Raw genomic sequence first — 21,651 nt, 5'->3', positions numbered from 1 at the left:
TTATATAGACTCACAAAAAGCAACTAAATCATGATTTAACAATTTTATTAGATGGCTCCTTCACACATTCAAATTAAAAACAACAATCTTGAATTTTTTAGAACTGTTGTTCATTAAAGTGCAATAATTTCCTTATGTTTAAGTGCGACTGTTTTTGTGTCTTTTAAGAAAGTCCAAAAACAGTGTATCTTAAAGCTGATGATATGTACTGATATTTTCACTTTGCATTGACAATATTGGATTTGTCGATCTTTGAAATAATATGAATCAAAATGTTGTTTCCCATAACGGTTACCAGGCAAGGAGGGGCTGACGAAAGAGTTGCATTTTGGGAATTATCGAACTTCTATGGGATCCAGTGTTTTCAATGCTTAACTAAGTTTATCTCTGTCACTGCTGCATCAACTTAGACAATTCTCAAAATGTTGAGTTATATTTGACACCTACTTTTAGGTGACGGACTTGTTTCTCCAACGAAATCTCCAGAGTTTCAGACAAGGAGATAAAGTTAACCCAATAACAACAAATAACTCTCTCATGGCTTGTTATTGATATCTTTCTTTTATTTAATCTCATACCTGTAAAAATATATTCTCAAAATAAATAAATATATGAAATAAATATACTGTATGTCCTAGGAAACAAAAACTCATAAATAAGAATACAATCTGTCCACAGGTTCATAAAGGTGTCTTCGTCGGTGCCGTGCTCGGTTTGGCTGCAGTCGGTGGGAGAACCACAGATTTCCTTCACTGGGTTCCAGCATGAGTCTCTGGGACACGCAGTATTCCGGCACAAGACACCACAGAAGAAGTCCTTATAAAACTCCATTGGATCTGTCCTTCTTCTGTTGTTCCTCATGCACTTTGTAGAAAAGTCATATTTTCTGAGCAGCATCACTCTTTGGAGTAGTTTCAAGGTGAATCCATCTCAAAAGTCAGTTTGGTAAAGATGATTCCCCGAGCTCTCAGACCTGTTTCCTACAACAGAAATGGCTAATTTCTAGTGCATAAAACTACCTTTTTGTGTAAACCAGCCACACAGTGGAATAAGCATTTTTATAAATCATTCATTTAGCAGCCACAGTAGTGTTTCGAATAAAAATAACTGAAAACTGTGAAACTGACAAGACTCACCAGCCACATCATTTAAAAGCTAGTAGCAGCCATTTGTGAGTCTCGTCTATTAGTTCACTCACTTTTTTCCTCTTGAACATGCAATTTGGACAAGCAGGTAGATTTTAATTAGAGGAAAATCAACAAAATCCATAAATCATCTGTTTGGCTATCCAGGCTTCTGCATAGGCCGATAAAGGGGCAAAATGAGGGGCTCAAGTTTTCAGTCATGGGGCCTTCACGTCTTCCATAGAAGATCCCATAATGCTCAGTCAAGCTCCCTGTCTAGTTTCCTTCCTCCAAACCATTGGATGGGGGTCTTGCATTGGGAGCACTTTTTATGATCCCATTTTGTCCTGATCAACAAGATCTTCCCTTCAAGAGGGGATAAGGATTATGTGCACTTGGGTTGCTTCTCAGCTCAGACAGAGTCATGATAATGCCCCTTCAGTTTCAGCTCTGGCCCAGTATGTCCCTGTACAGCTCTGGTACTCTATCCGGGTCCACGGGTCTCGGGAGGAAGTGAGTGAACCTCTGATGTCGTCTCGACCTCGTTCCATCCCGTGACGTCCCATCTTTGTTGAGAGCAACAAAGTAAAATGCACCTTTTTCTCCATGCCGGTATATGTTTGATGAGTAGGTGTTGTACCAGTTTTCTTCAAATTGCTCCTTAAAGATGGATTCCGCAGAGATCTTTTCCTGCACAAAGAAAGAAAGGCAAAAATTAGTTTAGTGATGCAAAATATGCCAACTTCTGTCCGTGAGATTGGTTGGAAATTGATATAATGATTATGGATGTGTGTGTTCAGTGTTTAGTCGACAATGTGTGTACTCACCGATCCATACAGTTCTCCCTTATTGTTCATGGCCAGGTAGAGTCCACTGTCCACTCCTCGGATGCTAACCAGTCCTACAGCTAGACTGATGAACTCCAAAATGCCTGCAAACATTAAATTACATTCACTTGTCAGAAATGTTGCATTTTCAAAATGGCATACAATAAGCATATTCATTCTTATTAACATATTTTATATCACACATAGGCATACATTTTAAATATTAGGTACAATATAAAATAAGTCCTGAGAAAGTTGCAAAATACTGTGTTTTTCTGACATAATTGAGGTATAAGCCAATGGAGAATGTCCGAAGAAGCATCGACTATGAGACTAAAAGTGACCTTCACTCAATACAAAGAAAAGTACAGTACATATTACTATCCACACCAGCTGACTCTGTAGAGCAAGGCTGGGTGTCTGGAATGGCCTCTGGCATTAAGCAGCATCCAAGTCTCAAATGGAATAAATCAAGTGCCAGGAGTGCTACGGCCTGCAGCACCAAGAGAAATATCTTCCAGTTCTACTCTTGATCTGCTGTAAACTGCAGATGTCTTTCTCTACAACTGAAGATAAGCTGGTCAAAGTAAAAGAAAATCGTCTAATCTATCTCAAAGAGGAAAAACATTAAATAGTCAATGTACCATCTGGTAAGCTCATTCATCTTGTTGTGTATGTGATACATAATAAGTGAATTGTTTTAGTTATGGAGAATAGGAATATGGGTGTAGACTTTTTTGAACTCCTTTTCTTACAAAAGTAATATATATATATATATATATATATATATTCACATTGTTTATTTATATTGTTTTTAAGAATTAGTATATTAAGACTCAACTATATGTTTGATTTTGATTTTATTGTTATGTTATACTTATTTTGTTATATGTTCTTAATAAACTAAATAAAACTAAAAATGTATTAAATCTGTATGCCTTATAACATCTACTTTTAGATTACAGTTAGGTGTTAGAGCAGCAGCTGCTATCACAGTGGGCTACTTCATATCCCATTAGCATTGATCATAGTAACCTGTGTGGCGGAAGTATGGATATTATAATGGTTAGTTTTAAATTAAGAATCAGTTTAACATTATACTGAACTGTGTGTGTGTGTGTGTGTGTGTGTGTGTGTGTGTGTGTGTGTGTGTGTGTGTGTGTGTGTGTGTGTGTGTGTGTCCTCAATGCACTAGTAGGCGTACTACTCATAATTATAATTACAATGAATATTATTTTTGATGTGATGTTTACCGAATGTGCTGTGGTCCTTCCTGGTGCCCTGAACGGTGCCATCGGGCCGGATCTCCAGGTGGAAGCCGGTCCTGCAGTAGAGCTGACGCCGCCTCAGAATCCCCTTCAGATAACTGAGGTCGGCCAGGCTCCGGGACAGCCTCTCTGCGGACACCAGGTGGTCATGCTGCTGCCCCAGTCCGGTCACCGAGTTGTAGTCCACCGCCCCGGCTGGGGTGAGAACGAAATGAGAGCCAACGGGAGCCGGAGCTGCACCCGCGGGGCCAAAGCTGTCCAGAAATCCGTTGGCGAAGCTCCCCACCTCCGCCGCTGCCCCCATCACAGATAAGACCGCCGATCCGGGTTTACAGCACAGGAGATCCAATTGATGAGCGGTGAGCCTCGGTACGAACCCGCGAGGGTCAGTCCGTGAAAAGGAGAAAAATAAAAGTTGGACGTGCGGGAGGAGAAAATCCCGAGTGAGTGCACGTTTTTGGCGCAGTCACCAGCACCTGTAATTAGATTGTCATCTAATTAAGATTAAACTCCAGCGTTATCTTGACGTATGCAGGTATCCCCGGTTGCAGCAGCCCGTGTCTCTCTTCTCCTCTCTCCTTCTGCTATTTATCCCCCTCTCTCAAATCCTCTGCCTCTCTCTCCTCCTCACCTCGGGATACTCCCCTTTGCTCCAGAGCACTTGAGGGTTTTCCTCTCTCTCTCTCTCTCTCTCTCTCTCTCTCTCTCTCTCTCTGAACTCCTCTCTCTCTCTCTGAACTCCTCTCTCTCTCTCTCTCTCTCTCTGCACTCCTCTCTCTCTCTCTCTCTCTCTCTCTCTCTCTCTCTCTCTCTCTCTCTCTCTCTCTCTCTACTCCAGCCTTTTATTTCTGCGGTACCCCTGCCTGCACTCTCACACTCCACTCCAACGCACTACTCCCATATGGATATTCACCCCGAGTTGCCTTTTTATGCAAATGCTCCCCGATATCCTCCCTTTATGGCTCATGTCTGTTTCCCGTTTGATACCCCTATCTGCTTCCCTCAGCTCATCGTTCTGCTGTCTCACCTTTGATGTTCAGTTTCAGTGCAGAGAGCGCAGGGACTTGGAGAGGAAATTAAAAACTACTCAAATAAATTAGCAATGCAGGGTTTTCCCCTTTCGTTTTCCCTGCAGCAAGACGAGTGCTTCACTGAAGCTCATAGACGTAATATTGCTCATGGGCACTTCAGCAGTTGCACATTTAAGTGTTTGTGTGAGTGTGCGTGTGTGAAATGGACATAGAGAGAGTGTGTCAAACAGCATGAAAGTGATATTGCCATTATCCTAAACGTTTTACAACTCCACGCCCCCGTTTCGAAATGACTCAGGTGCAGCGGGAGAGACAGACAGAGGAAAGCCCCCATTTGCGTAATTTTCGCACTCTACTGTTGATTTATTGCCCCCGTTTTATGTAACCCAGTCGCACGTTTACAGCGCCCGCACAGACACAAACACTGACACACAATCGTACACATGATCCCACACACACACACACACCTGTGCAAACGACATCACTTGACTGTCAATCCCTTCATTGATCTTTCCACTGGGCTTTGAACAGCGCAGGAGCCCATAGCCTTAATTGTGGTCTTAAAAAGACGAATCAAAGACACTGAGGCTTCAAAGTGCAGGGATCTTGTAAGGGGATCAGGCAATAACAACCAGAAGAGGGGAATATACCTGTTTGAACTGCGAGCTCAGATAATACCCCGACACTTGACTTGACACTTGAAGGGCTTCAGAAGCTGGTAATTCTTTATGTAAATGTGCAGTTATAAACATCTGTTTTATTAATCAAACGTTTGGTCGTATTGCGTCGGCCATATTTAACGAGACAACTGCCGTCAGGTATTGGTCACGTTCTGCCAAAATAAAAATAAAACGAACTAATTGCAGACCAAAGATTTTAATTTCAATGATGCTTCATTTGCAGAAAGAATTATGGTATTGCCTACATTTATGCACATTTACATGGAGTATTTTGTTTGAGACCAAAATATTAAGCCAATAGATTAATGGTTGACCTGTAGCCTTTTGAAAGAAAACCTGACCTCCTTTCTTCATTCATGCCATATCATTTGTTCAGATCTGTGTTGCTTGGGGTGCATGTTTAATTTAAGACTGAGGTTTATCCAAGCACAAGGGCCATGTTCGAGCCTTTATGGCATTGATTTCGGCAGCTATGGAGACACGCGCTCGCGCACACAGCTGCCCCTTCCCTTGGGAGTTGTGTTGATAAATGAGTTGAAGGTGCAGAGGTGTTTTTGTGCGCGCGTGTGGTCGCTACGCAGGTCATTTTGTATTAGTGTCGATTTGTCCAGCAAAGCATGACAGGAAGAGGTGGGACAATTGCATGTGCTTTTAATCTTATAAGTTATTCTTATACTGCCGTGCTTGTACATACATTACATTGGTTGCGTACAACAGTGTATAAGGCAGACAAACAGTGTTTGCGCGTGACATGCGTACCTACTCCTCCCTCTTTCCCTCGCTTCATTATTATTTATGACTTTTTATTAAAACAATTTTTAAAAGGGGACTCGATCGATCGGTATCGCCTCCAGGCTGATCAGATCCTGATGTATTGGATATTGACCTGGCCACAATGAAGATGTCAACTGCAATGCCACATTTCCACACACAAGGTGCAAGTAAACAGTTCCCAGGGTCACATGGTTTACTTTAAAATAATTGTCATGTTGGTTTACTGCCTTGTTTGTAGGACTGAGAGTGAAGCACTATGTAGCCAAAGCAGTCAATGGAGACGAGGAGGAGGGCCCTAGGGTTATACCCCCATCACCCACCCACACACACATACACACAAAAATAAATTACAACCTAATCGAATGCCTGGATAACGGAATAACTAAATAAGTAGCCTAGAGGTTATTAATGCAAGTGGTTCCCAAACATTGGTCTAGGGAACTCCAGAGGTCCTCATTTAAAGCAAGATTGAAAAGGTCCTTATGAAAATGTAGACATGTTTAATTCCATCACTATTTATGTATGTCACTTAGAAATAGGCATAAACTCAGATTATTTTTCTCTCAACATTTAGATAGGTCTCGTTCAAATATAAATAAACCACAACAATGAATGTTTTAACTTTATTGGACAAACTGGTTGGCTATTGGGATACAACACATAGTGTGCTATTGCTTGGGGCAATGTAAATACTTGAATTGAGAGATGTTATGCAACAGTCAATATTAAACACCTGGCGGACCACCTTAAATGACATGTCAAACTTGTGGGCATTCAACATCCAATGATTTTTTTTGTACAGATATTATGTTTGCATGAATTATTTAGCATTTCCATCTCGATGATAACAAATTAGGTGAGTATTATTAGTCACCGTGATCGGCAAAAACTTGTTTGGATTGTGATATTAAAGGGACAAATTAAGGGCTTATTAGCTATATCAAACCCCTTCAAGAGTTATATTAAGCGGTTTTGATAGTCATTGTTTGATCTGTTTTCAACTTTTGGCTAAATGGAGCTCATAGGAGTGATCCTCGGTGCTTCATGTGAGAACAGGTGACAGGCACATCTATTAGACTTCTCGCCTTTATTCTCTCAGCATCAAAGGTAAAGAAAAAGCCCCATCAGGTTAACATAGGTCTAACATGTAAAGACTTAAATGAAGAGTTCATCTTTGATATCTGTTTGATATCTTCTCTCCATTGGCTACTTTGATCTTAAACTTCCCACTAGAAATGTGATACCCCACTAATCCTCAATGGAAAGTGCAGAGTGACAAATGTATATATCATTGGTCACTTAGAAATTCCCCTGTGAAAACCAAGATGTTTTTCAAGTTTATTCCAAGATTTAGAGTTAGGGTTATATTTGAGCTCTAGTTCTTTTTTTTTTTTCAAGATGTTTGGGTACTTTACTTCTACTTTCGCACGTTTGATGAGTATCTATTTTACTCCAATACATTTATCTGACAACCATACACATGTTGTTTTGCTGATTACGAATTTACACAACACATTGATTTAGAACATACTTATAATCAGAATCAGAATAACTTTATTGGTCTAACAAAGTCAGCGCTGCTATTGATAACAGGACTGTAAAATATGATATAAAGTTCATGAATTAGGGTAGCCCCCACTTTGAGATTTGATGTGTCTACTTTAAAGTAGGCCTATTTTAATATCAGTTTTGTTTTAACGAATCCAGTCTCATGTAATTTTAAATTCAATGCAATCTTAGTATATTGACTTGTTTATGACTGAATCTTGTTTATCATTGATCGCGGTTTAAATTTAATCACCCACTCTCATTCAGTGAAGCATCAAATCCTCCCGAGGGACTAAGCTCTCAGCCTCAGCATCAACAGTGTCCGCACATCTCGCGATGAAAAGTGATACTTTGTGCTGCCTGCAAAGTTGTATCACAGCAGCAGCACAGCGACAGCAGCAGCAGCAGCAGTAGCAACAAAAGCAACAATGGCCGCTTTCCGCAGAGTGGCAGCACTGGCCGGTAAGCTAAACCTCAGGACGGCGGCGAGAACCGAGCTCCTCGGCGGTCAGACGGCCAGTGGAGGAAGGACACGGAAATGTCTGGCTGTCGGGATGTGTCTCGCAACGGGAGGTGCCGTGGCGGCTTACTTTTACAACGATACGTGGAGCGGCAGAGGGAGGAAGAGGATGGGGAGTCACGAAAACAACGGTCTGCTGCCGTCCATCCCGACCGTTATTGCGAAGGAGAAGGTAGGAGGCCGATATTTTGTACGGAAACAGCAGGCTTTAGAGACACGTAGACAGGAAAGTCAGTGGCAGGAAATGTGTTGACTTCAGTGTTGACATAGGGGGCCTCGGTATGAAGGGCTGTGGGGTAAAAACGACAGACCACTGAGAGAGACGGCAGAGAGCTTCACATCTTCTTCAGACCAAAGTCGGCTCAGTGAGACGAGCCTACTTGTTTTTTGTAGTCATAGTTTTTCCTCTCGGACGGATAAACGGAGTAATTTGTTCCCACGCCCAGTGGAAAAAGCTCGATCACTGTTTTGGCTGCAGGATGATGTGCGTGCGCATATGTGGAAATGTCGCTCTCCGATTGAGCTGGTGCTGAAATGACAACACGGTGGGGATGTTACGCAACATCTTGCATTCAAGGCCAATGGTGTAAAAATAACTAAGTACATTTACTGTACTTAAAGGTGGGGTATGTAATTTATTTCAGAAACACTTTTTGTTATATTCCATGGAATGCTCTTAACATCCCGATAGCAATGAATATGTTAAATGCTTTGACAATAAATACATAACAAATGTTCATCTGTGGAAGCCGTGGCGCTTTAAAAAGCATTTGAGCCGGCCCGGCTAAAATAAGTGGATGGCCTACCTGCCTGTCAGCCTTCCATCTGTGCACAAACTTATCTCGTGCCCTCATTGGTCATGTGCGCGTTCTTGTGTGTTGGAGGAGGGGCTCTGTAAAGAAGTCTGAAGGAAGTGGCAGATTTTTTCCAGTTGTGTACTTTCAAATTGTAGCGCACTCAAGCTGGGTTTTCCAAAATGACATACCCCACCTTTAAGTACAATTTCAGAATTGTACTGTTTTGCTATACTTTGTACTTCTACCCGACTACCATTCAGAGGTTAATAGTGTACTTTTACTCCACTACACACAAACATACACAAAACTCCTTTAAAGGACTTTAGTTACACTTGGAGTAACATTCACAATCTACCCTGCAGTATACTGTACAAGGTCATTCAAACTAGCTGCTCCTATTCCAGCTTCAATAACACTTTAATGCATCAGTAATTATAATCAAAACATATCTTATATTATTCTGAAATGGGCCAATCTGCATAGCGAGTACTTTTACTTTTGGTACTTTAAAGGGGACATATCATGCTATATTTGAACAATATATTCTAGGGCCATACCTATATAAAGTATATAAATATAGTTTTTTTTTCAAAATACCAAACAGATCCTGCATTTTAGCCATGCCTCATTTCGCTCTATTGGCTCTTTCCAGNACACATACTCTCTCTCTCGCACACACACACACACACACACACACACACACACACACACACACACACACACACACACAAACACACACACACACACACACACACACACACACACACACACACACACACACACACACACACACACACACACACACACACACACACACACACACACCCTCACCCTCACCCTATGTTCTCTCCTTTCTGTTCTCCAGAGCCCCATGCTGGCTTTAAGATTGCTTTCAATATGTTTGATGCAGACGGCAACCAGATGGTGGACAAGAGGGAGTTCTTGGTGGTGAGTCTCTGATACTGGGAGAAAATCCACCCAATGACTGAATCAATGTTATTTTTAACATCACTCCTGACACAGATGGGCAATGCTATGATACCATAGATATTTAGAATAAGTGTGAAGTGAAACAGGGATGGACGATTCATGTTTTTATGAACCTTGAATCCCAAAGGCCTGAAGCTATTTGTTACACTCACAGCATTTAAAAGCTGATTTCCATTTTACTTTTCAATGGATAATCTATAGAGCATTTGAGTAAAATCATTTCTTTAGAATAAAACCTAGATGGCTGCATGTGTCTCACTTTCCCTGTGGGACTGGACCAACAGATTTTCAACTGAAAACACTGCTGCAGGCAGGAAGTGATCATAATCCCTGTGGAGGCTGCTGGGAGTGGGATGGTAATGGCTGATGATCTTGTGGGAGTATACCTTAAAAAATGTGTGTTTGGTGATAAGCTCTGATCTTTCTGCTGAAAATTGACATCTGTAGTCAATCAAAGGGAATAGTGATGAATTAACTATTACTAGTAAGACAACTGAAGTTCTCTGCATCAAGCTTTTCAGTATTGATTCAACTTTGAATATACAATATGTGACCATAAATCCCTTTAAATGTCAAACTAGAGACAAACAATCTCTTAATCAAGTTGTCAAAAGGCCCATACTTGAATCATATCATAGACCAGTTTCAAAACAATAATTTAACTTCACCCTGTGCACTCATTGAATTTGTGTGCATATGATAATTTCAAAGCTTCAAACAGAGCTTTCTCTCATTATAGCTTCAGGAGATCTTCCGGAAAAAAAATGAAAAAAGAGGGAGGAAAGGAGATGCGGAGAAGTCGGCACAGCTGGTAAGAAAGTTGGTAAACTGGGACAAGTGTGTGTTTGTGTGTGAGGAGAGGTAGGTACACTTATTTCACTAATCGCTCCAATTGTGAAGAAAACATTAATACTATGGACATCAGTGATGCTGCTATTTAACTTTTGGTTAATGTACCAGTTAAAATATAAAAATGACACATTACTGTAAAGTTCCTTCCCTTTTAAAATGGCATTTGAATGCATCCATCACCTCTCGGTTTCTTAAGGTGTAAAACAAATGCTGTGTCTTATGGATGTATTGAAAATGACAGATCATCATCCAAGTTTGTTGTCATCTATATTTAAGCAAGTATTACAGTTAGATAAACCCTTCATGTAATCATGTTTGAGTGCATGCTCCCTTAAAGAGACTGTCTTGACAGTGTGGTATCTCCTCTGTTTTACTGTGAACTTGTTATATGGGATACACTCTTAAAAGAATATGTCTTTTTTGACACTTCTGTGATTGTTTTTGAACAACAGATGTCACTATGGTTTACTACACTGAACAATGTTTTTTTTTATCATTATAGCTGCAGGCTTGAAAACCTTCATGCTGAATTAGAGCCAAATGACAATATGTCAGCTAATATCTAGACACGCCAATATCAGAATATCCAATCTAGTTTATTGCCAAGAAGGTTTTCACATACAATTAATGTGTATTGGTGCATAACATTAACATTGTGAGAGGCTTCAATAATAATTAACCACATATATTATTAAAACAAAGTATTGTGTATAGTAAAAATGCGGAATGGAAAAGTGGAATACAATAAAACTTGACGCAAATACTACCAGAAAATGTACAAGGAACATATATATATATATATACTGTATATATATGTATATATACAAAAGAGTAATAAACAACTGTACAGAATATATAAAATACTATAAAAAATATGTGCTATACATCTAAATACAAAAATATAATAGTGCTGCTGTTTTAAAAGTGCTACTTTTGTACAGAAATGTTAAATATCTGCCAACCCAAATATAATAATAACAATAATACATTTTATTTATATTGGCACCTTTCAAGGCTCTCAAGGTTGCCGACCTATGGAATAATAATTTTTTTTTATTACAGTAACTGTACAAATATATATTGTATTTTATTCCCAAACCAAGTGTTGGATGGGCTTGAAACAGTGTTGTAATGCAAAGTGTGTGTTGTTCTAAAATGTGATCACGGATGTGTTGAAAATGACACATCCCTCTGAAGAGCGTATCCACAGCCTCTCTGCATGTACTAACATGTATTTTACCTTCTCTCTTCCTCCCTCCTCCTCTCTGGCTGCATGCTCTGTGCTCCTCTTTCTCGTGTCTCTCTGTGTGCTAGAGTATGCAGCTCTATGGATATCAGGTTGCCCCCATGAACAGCGTATGTATCCAAAACCATAACCCCTTAGTCTCTCTTCTGCTCGTCTTTTGATGGTTTAAGAAATGGATGGAAGGATAAACAGAGGAACAGGCAGCTAGCTGTTTCTGTCAGCTAAATTGCAACATAATACTTTGTTTCATTTGTTAAAGAAGGCAGAAAACGTAATCTTTTTAAAATTTAAATAAACCACATATGGGACTTAAACATTGTGGTGATAAAATAATAAGTTGTCATGTTGGACATATGTTTTCTGCATAACATCTTACTAATCAAAACATTTATAATTTCTTTGACCTTATTTTTGGGTAAAATGTCTCAATCAATCATCCTAATTTGCAATATTGTGAATAATTACGTAAATAATTAATATTTTTTTGCGCTTTTTTGCACTTTTTTGCCAATAGTGAGGTCAGCAGATCAATACCACTCTTAAATCTATAAATGATATGGCTAAAGCAAACTGCCTGTTAGCTTAGCTAAGCGTTAAGACTGGAAGCAAGCTAGGGGGAAACAGCTAGCCTAGTCCAATGAAACATTTCAGGTACTGGAATCGGCCTACCAACACCTGTAATTACACCTATGTGCACTGTATGTTGTGGTTTTAATAGGGGATTGTGCTTAAGACTATTTCTTGGGACCTCTCTTCTGGTTGCCTGGCAAACTTACGGTGACAAAAATACTGCAGAGAGTCCATGCGCCTATCAGTAGGCTTCTCTTTTAACTTCAAACCGAGCTAGGCTAGCTATTTCCCCCGCTTACATTCTTTATGCTTAGCTAACTGTCACCTGATTCTAGCTTCATATTTACTATTCAAACTCAAGAGTGGTATAGACCTTCTCATCCAAAGCTCAGCGAGGAAGCACTGCTGCCTCTGTCAAATAGAGTGTCAAGTAAATTGTCAAGTAAATTTCACCCTTTCATTCCGGGGACTTTGGTACGTTTGTAAGGTGTATATGTCAATTATATTGGGATACTTAGAGGACTTGGTTTAATGCCTCTGTCACCCACTTTTGTGTCCTGACCTGGTCTTTGAAAAACGCCTAACCCTGACCCGGTCCACCTGATCCTCTGTTGTCAGTCAAACGAACACAGTAGACAGTTGAAAGGATGAATGAAAAGAAAGAATAAGCGGGATAGAGAGAGACTTCCTTCAAGAGCGTCCATCTGTCAGGTCAGCTGGCTGATTGATCGGGGGACGATGGCAGAGGGTGGGATGAATGGAGAGGGGATGGCAGTGAAGGAGTAATAGATTTAAGGGGTCAGGAGAGATGAACTCTAGCAAAAAGAGAGTGATGTGATTTAAAATGACTTGAGGGCACTCTAAAGCTTTAAACACAATCAGACACTGTCCATTTCAGACTGTTTTGGGATGTGCGCTGTTTGTTTGGCAATGTTTCTGTCTCTGTTGGGGGTTTGTTAACACGCATATAGAGCAGGACATTTCAAGGCAACAGAGAGATATGATGATAACCACTGGACATGTTTGCTAAAGCCCAAGGGTGATGAGAATGTATTGATGCAGATGTAGTATAGTGCAGCAAAAATGTCAGAATGGATGTGTGCTGTCCAGTAACTGTAAACTACCAGCCACTGGCCTCTTGTCAGACTAGAAGCACTCTTTCTTTCTCTCTCTATGTCTCTTACACACACACACACACACACACACACACACACACACACACACACACACACACACACACACACACACACAAACACTCCTCCTCCTTCTGTCGGTGTCATGATTGATAGCTGCATTGTCACTGTGAAGTTAAGAGCAGTGCAGGGTCATGTTAAAATGGCTGCTGCTGCGTTGTCCCTGGAGAGACAGGCGTGGTGGGTGGTCAGGAGATAGGCAGCATGGTCGACTTTTATCAAAGTAGGACACGTTGAGATAGGCAGCAGCTCTTTTTTTGTGGCGTTTGGGACAGCAAAATATTCAGACGACTCATCTGAAAATGTTTTGGGTCGGGGAATTTTGTATTTGCTTTAGAGGTTAATTACATAAACCTAAATTTGACCATCCCTTCGTTCCTATTTTGTTTGAAACAATTACAGGGGTTTCTATGCCTGGTGCTTATCACAGTTGATAGGGTGAATTTATTGTTAAATCTAACATTACTGTAAACTGTAGTGATGACAGAACAACTATTATAAACATTCACATTTTCCCTCTTCACTAGTTGTTTTTTGCAGATTATTCTAATAAACAGCACTCACCAATGTAGAGTTAGCAAAACATTTCCAGTACCTTAGAACTAGTTAGTTTACTATTAGTTTATTATTTGTTCTCTCCGGTTTGTCAAAACTGAACAATATGAAGTTTCCCTTAGAAGGTAGTTCAATAGGATGTTTAACACACTGTTCATGAATATGCTCTATATGTACAGTATAAGTAATGTAATGATAACATATAAATCAATCTATCTGTTTGTATATGAGATTTTATAGTTAATATTGGAAGCTGATGTTTCCTTCATAAAGTGGTTGAGTTGTAGGTGAACTGACCCTGGCCCTGCTTGACCGCTCCTACAGGTGCTAAAAAAAGACAGTCAGGAGTTTGTGGCGCGGAGTTACTGGGACGTTCTGAGGCGAGGCGCAAGTCAAGTCCTTTTTTCTGACCTGGCAGAGGTACACTGACCCTATTGTCCTCTGTCCCCCCATTCTTCATCCATCGCTCTTCCTCTTCGTTCCCTGTAGTTATTGTTGATCCTCCAACCCCCCCATAGATCCAGAGTTATGTAGCTGCATCAGGCTTGACCAGAATAAGACTAGACGTTTTTTCTTTCAAAATAAAAGCTTTGAGGGCCTTTATTTTTAACTTTTGTACTGCGATCATGCTTAAACGTTTTTGCAGATGACTAATGTTTTGATTGACATGTTCTCATTGCCATAAAAATAACATGTTTGTCAATATGGACTTATATGGAAAAAATAACACTTATTCTGGTTTGGCTTGATACCAATAATTTACATAGACTCTCATCCTTCTTTCATTCTGTCTTACCTATAAACATTACTTCCTATATAGTTCAGATTTCTAAGTATCTTTATATACTGTTTTACACCCCTAAGTATGATACATACTGTCATTCCTCCATTTATAAAAAAATAAAAATAAAATCATTTTTGTTTGGATGAGTTCTATTAGACTTTCTTGCACTGAACATAATATGTTCATTAAAGTGATCTCATCTGCAGCTGAGAGAAAGTTGTGGGTAAAAATAACTCCAGGCTCCTCCAAACATTTGAAGTGTCTCACCCATTTCTTTGTGTCACTCATTTGTTACTGAAGAACACATTTGAGTTCTTAATATTTGTTCTTGGAAAATATTGTTTATTAAGGATGTACCTACTGTATTGGTGTGACAGTATTGATCCAATAATGGTAGTACGATAATAGATGTTGTAATGTGCGTATTCTGATAACCTGTTCTGTTTCTCACCTGCCTATTGCCGTTTGGTCTCTTCGTTATGCTTTTGTATGTGTATCCGTGCATTGTTATCTGCGCTGTATTGTGGCTAGTGTTGTAGCTTGGATGTCTAGTCATTCTGAGTTTACTCAACAACATGTTTAAGACACTTTAAAATGATAAGAAGGCTGACAGCAAAGCAGAAACAAAAACTGGATTGTTATAGCACCACACACTGAGGTGGAAACACAATGGTCTGTTGCTTTTGGAATGCTTTCAAACAACCCTATATATCTACTTTCAACATTCAAGATTTAAAATTTTTTTTATTAAAACATTTTTTGGATAAAATTAGAAAAAGAAGACCCACTATCTACAGCCATGCAGCAGATCTGTTAGGCTGTATGTAAACAAAGTGGACCTTTAAGTTCAATGCAAACGTCAGCATGCTAACATGCTAAAAACAATAATACTGTTGATATTACATTAAGTAGAGTATGCCATGTGTAGCGGGTCAGAATGCACTAAACACAAAGTACAGTGAGGGACACGTTATTAACTTGCAGGTATTTAATCGTGAACAAAGTGTTTGAAAAATTAAAGATTTCTCATGGCAATCCGTCCAATAATAGTAGAGACAATTCACTATGAAAAAAATAAATGTCAACCTCTGGCAGTAGAGTACAAATCAGTTAGTTGGGTTTATCCTCTGGGTAACATGAATATATGTACGAAAATGAATTGCAATCCATCTAAAAGTCGATGAGATATTTTAGTCAACCAAAGAGGTGGACGAGACAAACTGCCATTGCCATCTTGAAACAGACTAGAATGGCCTACGATCTGTTGAAATCAAACAAAACTAAAAATCAAAAACATTTTGCATTGTTTAAAATGCTGTCTGTCAGCAGACTGTCCCATTGTGGCAAGCCAATGGCTTGTGCATGTGAAACTAAAATAGTCTTCCTAACAGAAGGTGAAGCTACTGGGAATGATAAATAACAGCTAACAGTGCTAGTAAGCTAAGTGACTAATGACAGGCTATGTGCTCTGGTGGCAGCGGAAGCTGAGGTGGAGATAATGACAGTGGAGCATAATGGGACTGACCTTGTATTTACACCCAGCAGCCTTTCATCTGACGGGATGTCAGACGGACAGAACAGACGAATCAGACTATGGGGGAGGAAAATAAAAGCAAGAGAAACAGGGGCATTGAAAGTGTGATTCAAATATATAAAACTAAAAAGGGAATATTACAAGTGAAAGAACATTTAAAACTGTAACAAATCTTTAAGAACACCACATCAGATAAGTGAGGGGGGTAGAAAAAAGGGAAGAGATACAATCAGGGAGACAACAAACAGGTGGGAGAAGATGACACAGGTCAAATGGTGAGGAACAAAGTGGGTGGGGGAGAGAAGAAGTTCGGGAAACACTTTAAGGGGAAAATAAAGAAGCAGGTTGCATTTAGAGAGAGATGTGTTTACTCATCAGATTAGTCACCATTATAGATCTTTGCTTTTGTCTGGAGAAGGAGGAACTGACTGACAGGCTGAGCAGGAGGGAGGGAAAGAAAGAGCGAATCACCTTCATGTTTGTCAGGTGAAGGAGGTACTGACGGGTAGCATGAGGAGAAAGGAAATCAGAGCAGAGGCAGGATAAAAGAGAAAGAAGTGATGGGGGGAGACACACAAGGTGAGAGATAAAACAGGAGGGGGGAGGGAGGGTTTGCTGTAAGGTGTGAGTGACTGACAGTCTAACTGACTTGACTAAAGAGCGACAATGAGCTCTTCCTCCAAGGTATTCCTCACAGATAGGGAGGGTGAGGAAGAACGTTTAGTGTTTACATCAGTAATTACTGTTTTTACCTTCAGCTCCATGATCAAAGTCTGTTGAAACGCTCACACTCACAGAGGTTTGGACAAATAGACACACCAGGTGTTGGCTCGTGCCTTGTGGGCGTGGTAACCATTGCGTCTTCATGGGGATGATGAGCTCACACTGCTGCTGCCACACTTCCAGGAATGATAAGCTTGTTTTGATCAGTTTGGCATTACGTCTTACCTGAGGTCAGACTTAGTTGGACTTCGAACACAACACACATACTTGCAGGGAAACAAACAAACTGGAAAGTAACATTAACACATAATCATACGAAGGTTCAACATCACATTTGTGTTGTACCTTTACTCTGTAAAAACAAAATAGAGCAACTAAAAAAACCTCACATTGGTTGGAATTTTTTAAAGCTTAGTATTCTTGCTGTATTTCAGAAAGATGCCAATGACCAAGAGAAAAAAAAATTCACCAGAGACTCAGCACCTGGATGCTGTCTAGATGTATGAACTGCTCATGTGTCATGAGACATCAGTAATGTGTCAGTCACAAGATAAAAGAGTAAATCAAACTTTACCCCATTTGTCCGTAATCAGAGACTTAAAGAAAAGACCTTGGAATAAGTGAGACAACGAAAACAAGACACTTAAATAGGAGGTCCGTTTGTCTGTGTTTATATCAAGAACACTTCCTAATCAAAGACTGAGACCAGACTGCAATGTGAATCAGAAACAGACGAGTCACACAAATGTTTGTGGCCCTAAAAGAGGGTTTACTTTAAATGTTTGTTTCAGAGAAGACATATTTATGAGTTATGTGACTACAGTGTATGTCCATTCAAATTTGGTTAGTCCATAATCTGTTACATCTCACAATACTAGATTATTAATAGTGTCGTTTGGTGGCTGTAAGTGGGTGTCATCTGTCTCATTCTTGAAATAGAAAAATATGCTTCTGATTTCCTTGTAATTTGTCTTTGGATTGTTACTTTCTCCATCATTTCCCCACCAACTCTGTTCTGATCACGTGCTAATTATTGACAGAATGAATATACATTTAACAACGCTACAAACAACTTAACAGATTCAACATCTGTCAGAGATGTGAATCTTTATAGTTTGTAAACCTGTGTGATTTTGTGTGACATTTTCTTCTTGTCCCACGTCGGATTTTAGGATTTTACTCTTGAGGTAGAACCACAAATGGCATTGTGGTTGTGATGATGATCAATATCTTGATGATGGAAATGCTTTTCCACTTTAGAAGGACTTGATATGTCTGCATATAGCTCAGCATGGCCGTGGATTGGACAGAGGGGGTTGGCTGGGGGGGGCATGGCAGATAGAGAGAATAAAGATGACCGTTTGACATCCTCTCTTTAAGCACTGAAGCTGGCTGAGTCTTTTCTGGAACTGCGCTAAAGCACAGTCACCTTTTTCTGAGATACATGTGTAAGGGAGCATTGACATGAAGTACATACTTAGCACAGTTTCCTTGAAGCCTTATAAAACTCACCCTGTTTCTGTAAGGGATTTAGAAAAAGTTCAGCAACAAATTATAGCAAAGCCTGTAAAATGTGTTTCAAATTACCCGGATCAATCATTTAAACATGCTTGCAAACTGTGGAGGGAAGCCAGACAGTCAAAGTATTAAATTAAAGAATATGTTACCAGAGTCAAAATATAAAAAGGAAAACAAAAGGTTGAAAATATAACTATAACTATAATTCTCGTCTGTTGACGGAAAAAGGTGGGATCGGCTTTGTTCTCTGCATTTGTGCTTATGTGTGTTTGTTGCGTGCTGCTCTTGTTGATTCAAAATTGTGTATGAGTGTCAATGTGGCATTCAGAGAAGTGCATGTCGTTATGTGTGTCTGTATGTCTCGCCATTAGTTGTCCATCTCTCTTTCTCTCACTTCTGAAGTTTCAATTGACTACACTCTCCAGCTCGTGTCTCCTTCTTATACTTTCTTGTTCAACAGCTCCCGGCTCGATGAATATTTGCATGACTCTGTTTTTCATTGTGTCTCTTTGTGTTCTGCTGTCCGAACCCTCCTTGTGTTTTCACCAGACCAGAAGATGTCTGTGTTTCATGCTGCTACAGCAACTCTCTTCACCAGTCTAGGCAGCATGAAATTAAAAAAATATCTCCATACCTCTCATTTAATATCCTTTCTTTGTTATCAAAAACAAATGATAAAGATAGTATTGATTTGTAGAACGCAAATAGTAAAATGGACAAAAACATTTCTGTCCATTTTACCTTATTACCCCCATTTTGTCAATTGTTCTCCTCACTTACTTAATTATATTGAAAGCTTTAAAGTGTTTCATCTAAGTTTCATTTTGCCATCATTGTGGGATTATTCTGAACCTGCCTGTTATTTATTACAATACTCATCGCATTTAAGAGGTTTAACCTAAACATAGTTGCTGCCTAGACAGGTTTGATGTCATGATGGCCGCTGACTGTTTGTCTGAGCTGATCGTTTGATTGACAGTTTGTTGTTGATGCTTCCTGCTAGCCTGGCACCACGGTTGCCATGTTGGATTGATGATGATGGACTTGACCCGCCCACTGCTTTTCCTCCAATCACATTGCTTGATGTTTATTGATCAGTCACTCATTGATCCTCTCTGTCGCTTTTCCCTCTCTGATGATTCATAGCGAGCAGATGAGAGTATCACAATCGACACCACGCTATTGGTCCATTTCTTTGGGAAGAAAGGGAAGGCAGAGCTTACATTTGATGACTTCTACAGGTACAAATTCACAAAATAGCAACATGTTTCTTTTGATAAAGCTTAAGGTAAAATGTATTTCTCCTCCTTTCCTGTCCTGGCTGTTTTTCAGGTTTATGGATAACCTCCAAACAGAAATGTTGGAAATTGAGTTTCTGACTTACTCTAAAGGAATGACCACCATCAGTGAAGAAGACTTTGCCAAAATCCTGCTTCGCTTCACCAATGTGGAGAACATCAGCGCCTACCTGGAGAATGTCCGCCACTGTATACCTGACGAGAAGGTAAACTACATACAAGCACACTGTTTTTTCCAAGGAACACACACTAAAAATACCTCAAATCTATAGGCGCTTTCACACCGGAGTACTTTCCTGGGATTTCGCATTCACACCAAAAAGATCTGGAACTAGAACTTTTTTTTGCGAACCTTTTTACCCCATTTTTAGTCCCCGCTAGAGAGCAGGGACTTTCCTGGGGAGAAAAATGTTCCAATTTCTGATTGTCTGGGTGAATTGTAGACCATGCCCCGTAAAACGCCGCCATTTTATTTGCTTTATTAGCATTATTATCATTAGCATTATCCCAGCGCACCAACGGAGAGACTAACTTAAAGCAACACAAAATAAAACGTGGGATCGGTGGAGTGATGAGGAGGTGTCGGCGCTTCTGGCGATTTACCCGGGGCTTCGGGTGGCGATTTACTGCCACCCAAAGTCCCGGACTCCGGGGGACTCCGGGACTTCGGGTGGCAGTATACGCCGTGAAGTTGTTTGCGGCCTGCTAGTAAACCTAAAGATGAAGAAGAAGAAGTGACGTCAGTGGCTTCATTTGCCTAATCCACCCTCAGGGACTTATTCCGGTGTGAACGCGATTTACTAGGACAGTTACGGGACTAAAGAGTTTGGCGGGACTAAGTACGGCAAAGTACTTGATGTGGAAGCGGCAAATGTCATCAAAATGAATATGACCTTACATTGACTGTTTGTCTGGGGATGTTATTGTACTATGTAAAGTCATTTATTTGCGTCTCTGCGTGTTTGGTGTTGGTTCGCTAGTATAAAACTATCTTTATCCAACAACAACAACAAAATCTGAATAACATGTTAACGTTCCTTTAAATGTAGTTTTCGACACAAAACATTGTGTCCTTCCCAATGGCTTTGAGACATACACTCTTGTCAAGTAAGGTGGTCCAATTAGTTTTTTCAGACATTCTAGTCTCTAAAAGCAAAAAAATAATTCAAAGTATTATCTGCCAATAATTGGTGACCTCCCTGCAGTAACTGTGAGGACCACATAGGGTTCACGTACCCCCTGTTAAAAGAACCATCCCCTGTTGTATGCTGTAGTTCTGGGAATGAATGGCCCCGTAAGGATGTCAGGTAATAATCAGTTAACATTTCCTAAAGTTAATAAGGTCCTCTTTGAAGCATGGACTAAAAATGTGAAGCAAAAAAAAACATGATAGCTGCAGAATAACCAAAAGGTGGTAGTAAAATGTGTAATTAGAGAATGTTGCACATTTTCGATAACACCAGATACCTTTCCTTATCCTTTATCTGTTTGATTTCCTCCTACTTTATGGTCTTGCCTTCCAGCCATCTAGAGCATTCGTAATTTCCCACCACTGTCCAACCCCGAGGCTGTTGTGGCTCTCCACACTTCAGCGCTCCACTGCCTCACTTGACCACACACAAACACACACACGCACGCACGCACGCACGCACGCACGCACGCACGCACGCACGCACGCACGCACACACACACACACACAACACACCTCAACACACACACAACACACACCTCAACACACACGACACACACACAACACACACCTTACGTACATACGTTTACATCTTCTGTTCATCTGCATCTATACCAGGGCTAATCGCGA

The 21,651-nt window shown here is 40.1% G+C and overlaps 2 protein-coding genes across 4 annotated transcripts; one reads left to right on the top strand and one right to left on the bottom strand.

Moving 5' to 3' along the window:
- Nucleotides 1–60: 60 nt before the first annotated feature.
- On the bottom strand, nucleotides 61–3,764 carry LOC104948890 (fibroblast growth factor 20-like). Its single transcript, XM_010775124.1, has 3 exons — nucleotides 3,205–3,764; nucleotides 1,952–2,055; nucleotides 61–1,814 (listed from the first exon to the last, which is right to left on the bottom strand). Exons 1-3 carry the CDS (start codon nucleotides 3,521–3,523, stop codon nucleotides 1,569–1,571), a joined length of 669 nt encoding a protein of 222 aa, XP_010773426.1. The 5' UTR covers nucleotides 3,524–3,764; the 3' UTR covers nucleotides 61–1,568.
- Nucleotides 3,765–9,409: 5,645 nt separating this feature from the next.
- LOC104948889 (calcium uptake protein 3, mitochondrial-like) lies at nucleotides 9,410–20,370 on the top strand. Of its 3 annotated transcripts, XM_010775121.1 has the most exons (6): nucleotides 9,410–9,517; nucleotides 10,299–10,370; nucleotides 11,726–11,767; nucleotides 14,300–14,395; nucleotides 19,681–19,775; nucleotides 19,867–20,370. In XM_010775121.1, the coding sequence occupies exons 1-6, from the start codon at nucleotides 9,410–9,412 to the stop codon at nucleotides 20,102–20,104; spliced, it is 651 nt and encodes a 216-aa protein (XP_010773423.1). In that variant the 3' UTR covers nucleotides 20,105–20,370. The 3 variants fall into 3 exon arrangements, with proteins under 3 accessions (XP_010773423.1, XP_010773424.1, XP_010773425.1); XM_010775122.1 differs by lacking the exon at nucleotides 11,726–11,767; XM_010775123.1 differs by lacking the exon at nucleotides 14,300–14,395.
- Nucleotides 20,371–21,651: the final 1,281 nt, after the last annotated feature.

This window comes from Notothenia coriiceps, unplaced genomic scaffold, assembly GCF_000735185.1.
Source record: "Notothenia coriiceps isolate Sejong01 unplaced genomic scaffold, NC01 NC01_scaffold00015382, whole genome shotgun sequence".
NCBI lineage: Eukaryota > Metazoa > Chordata > Actinopteri > Perciformes > Nototheniidae > Notothenia > Notothenia coriiceps.
Note: the sequence above shows the minus strand (reverse complement) of the source record. Positions and strands in the feature narration are given on the sequence as shown.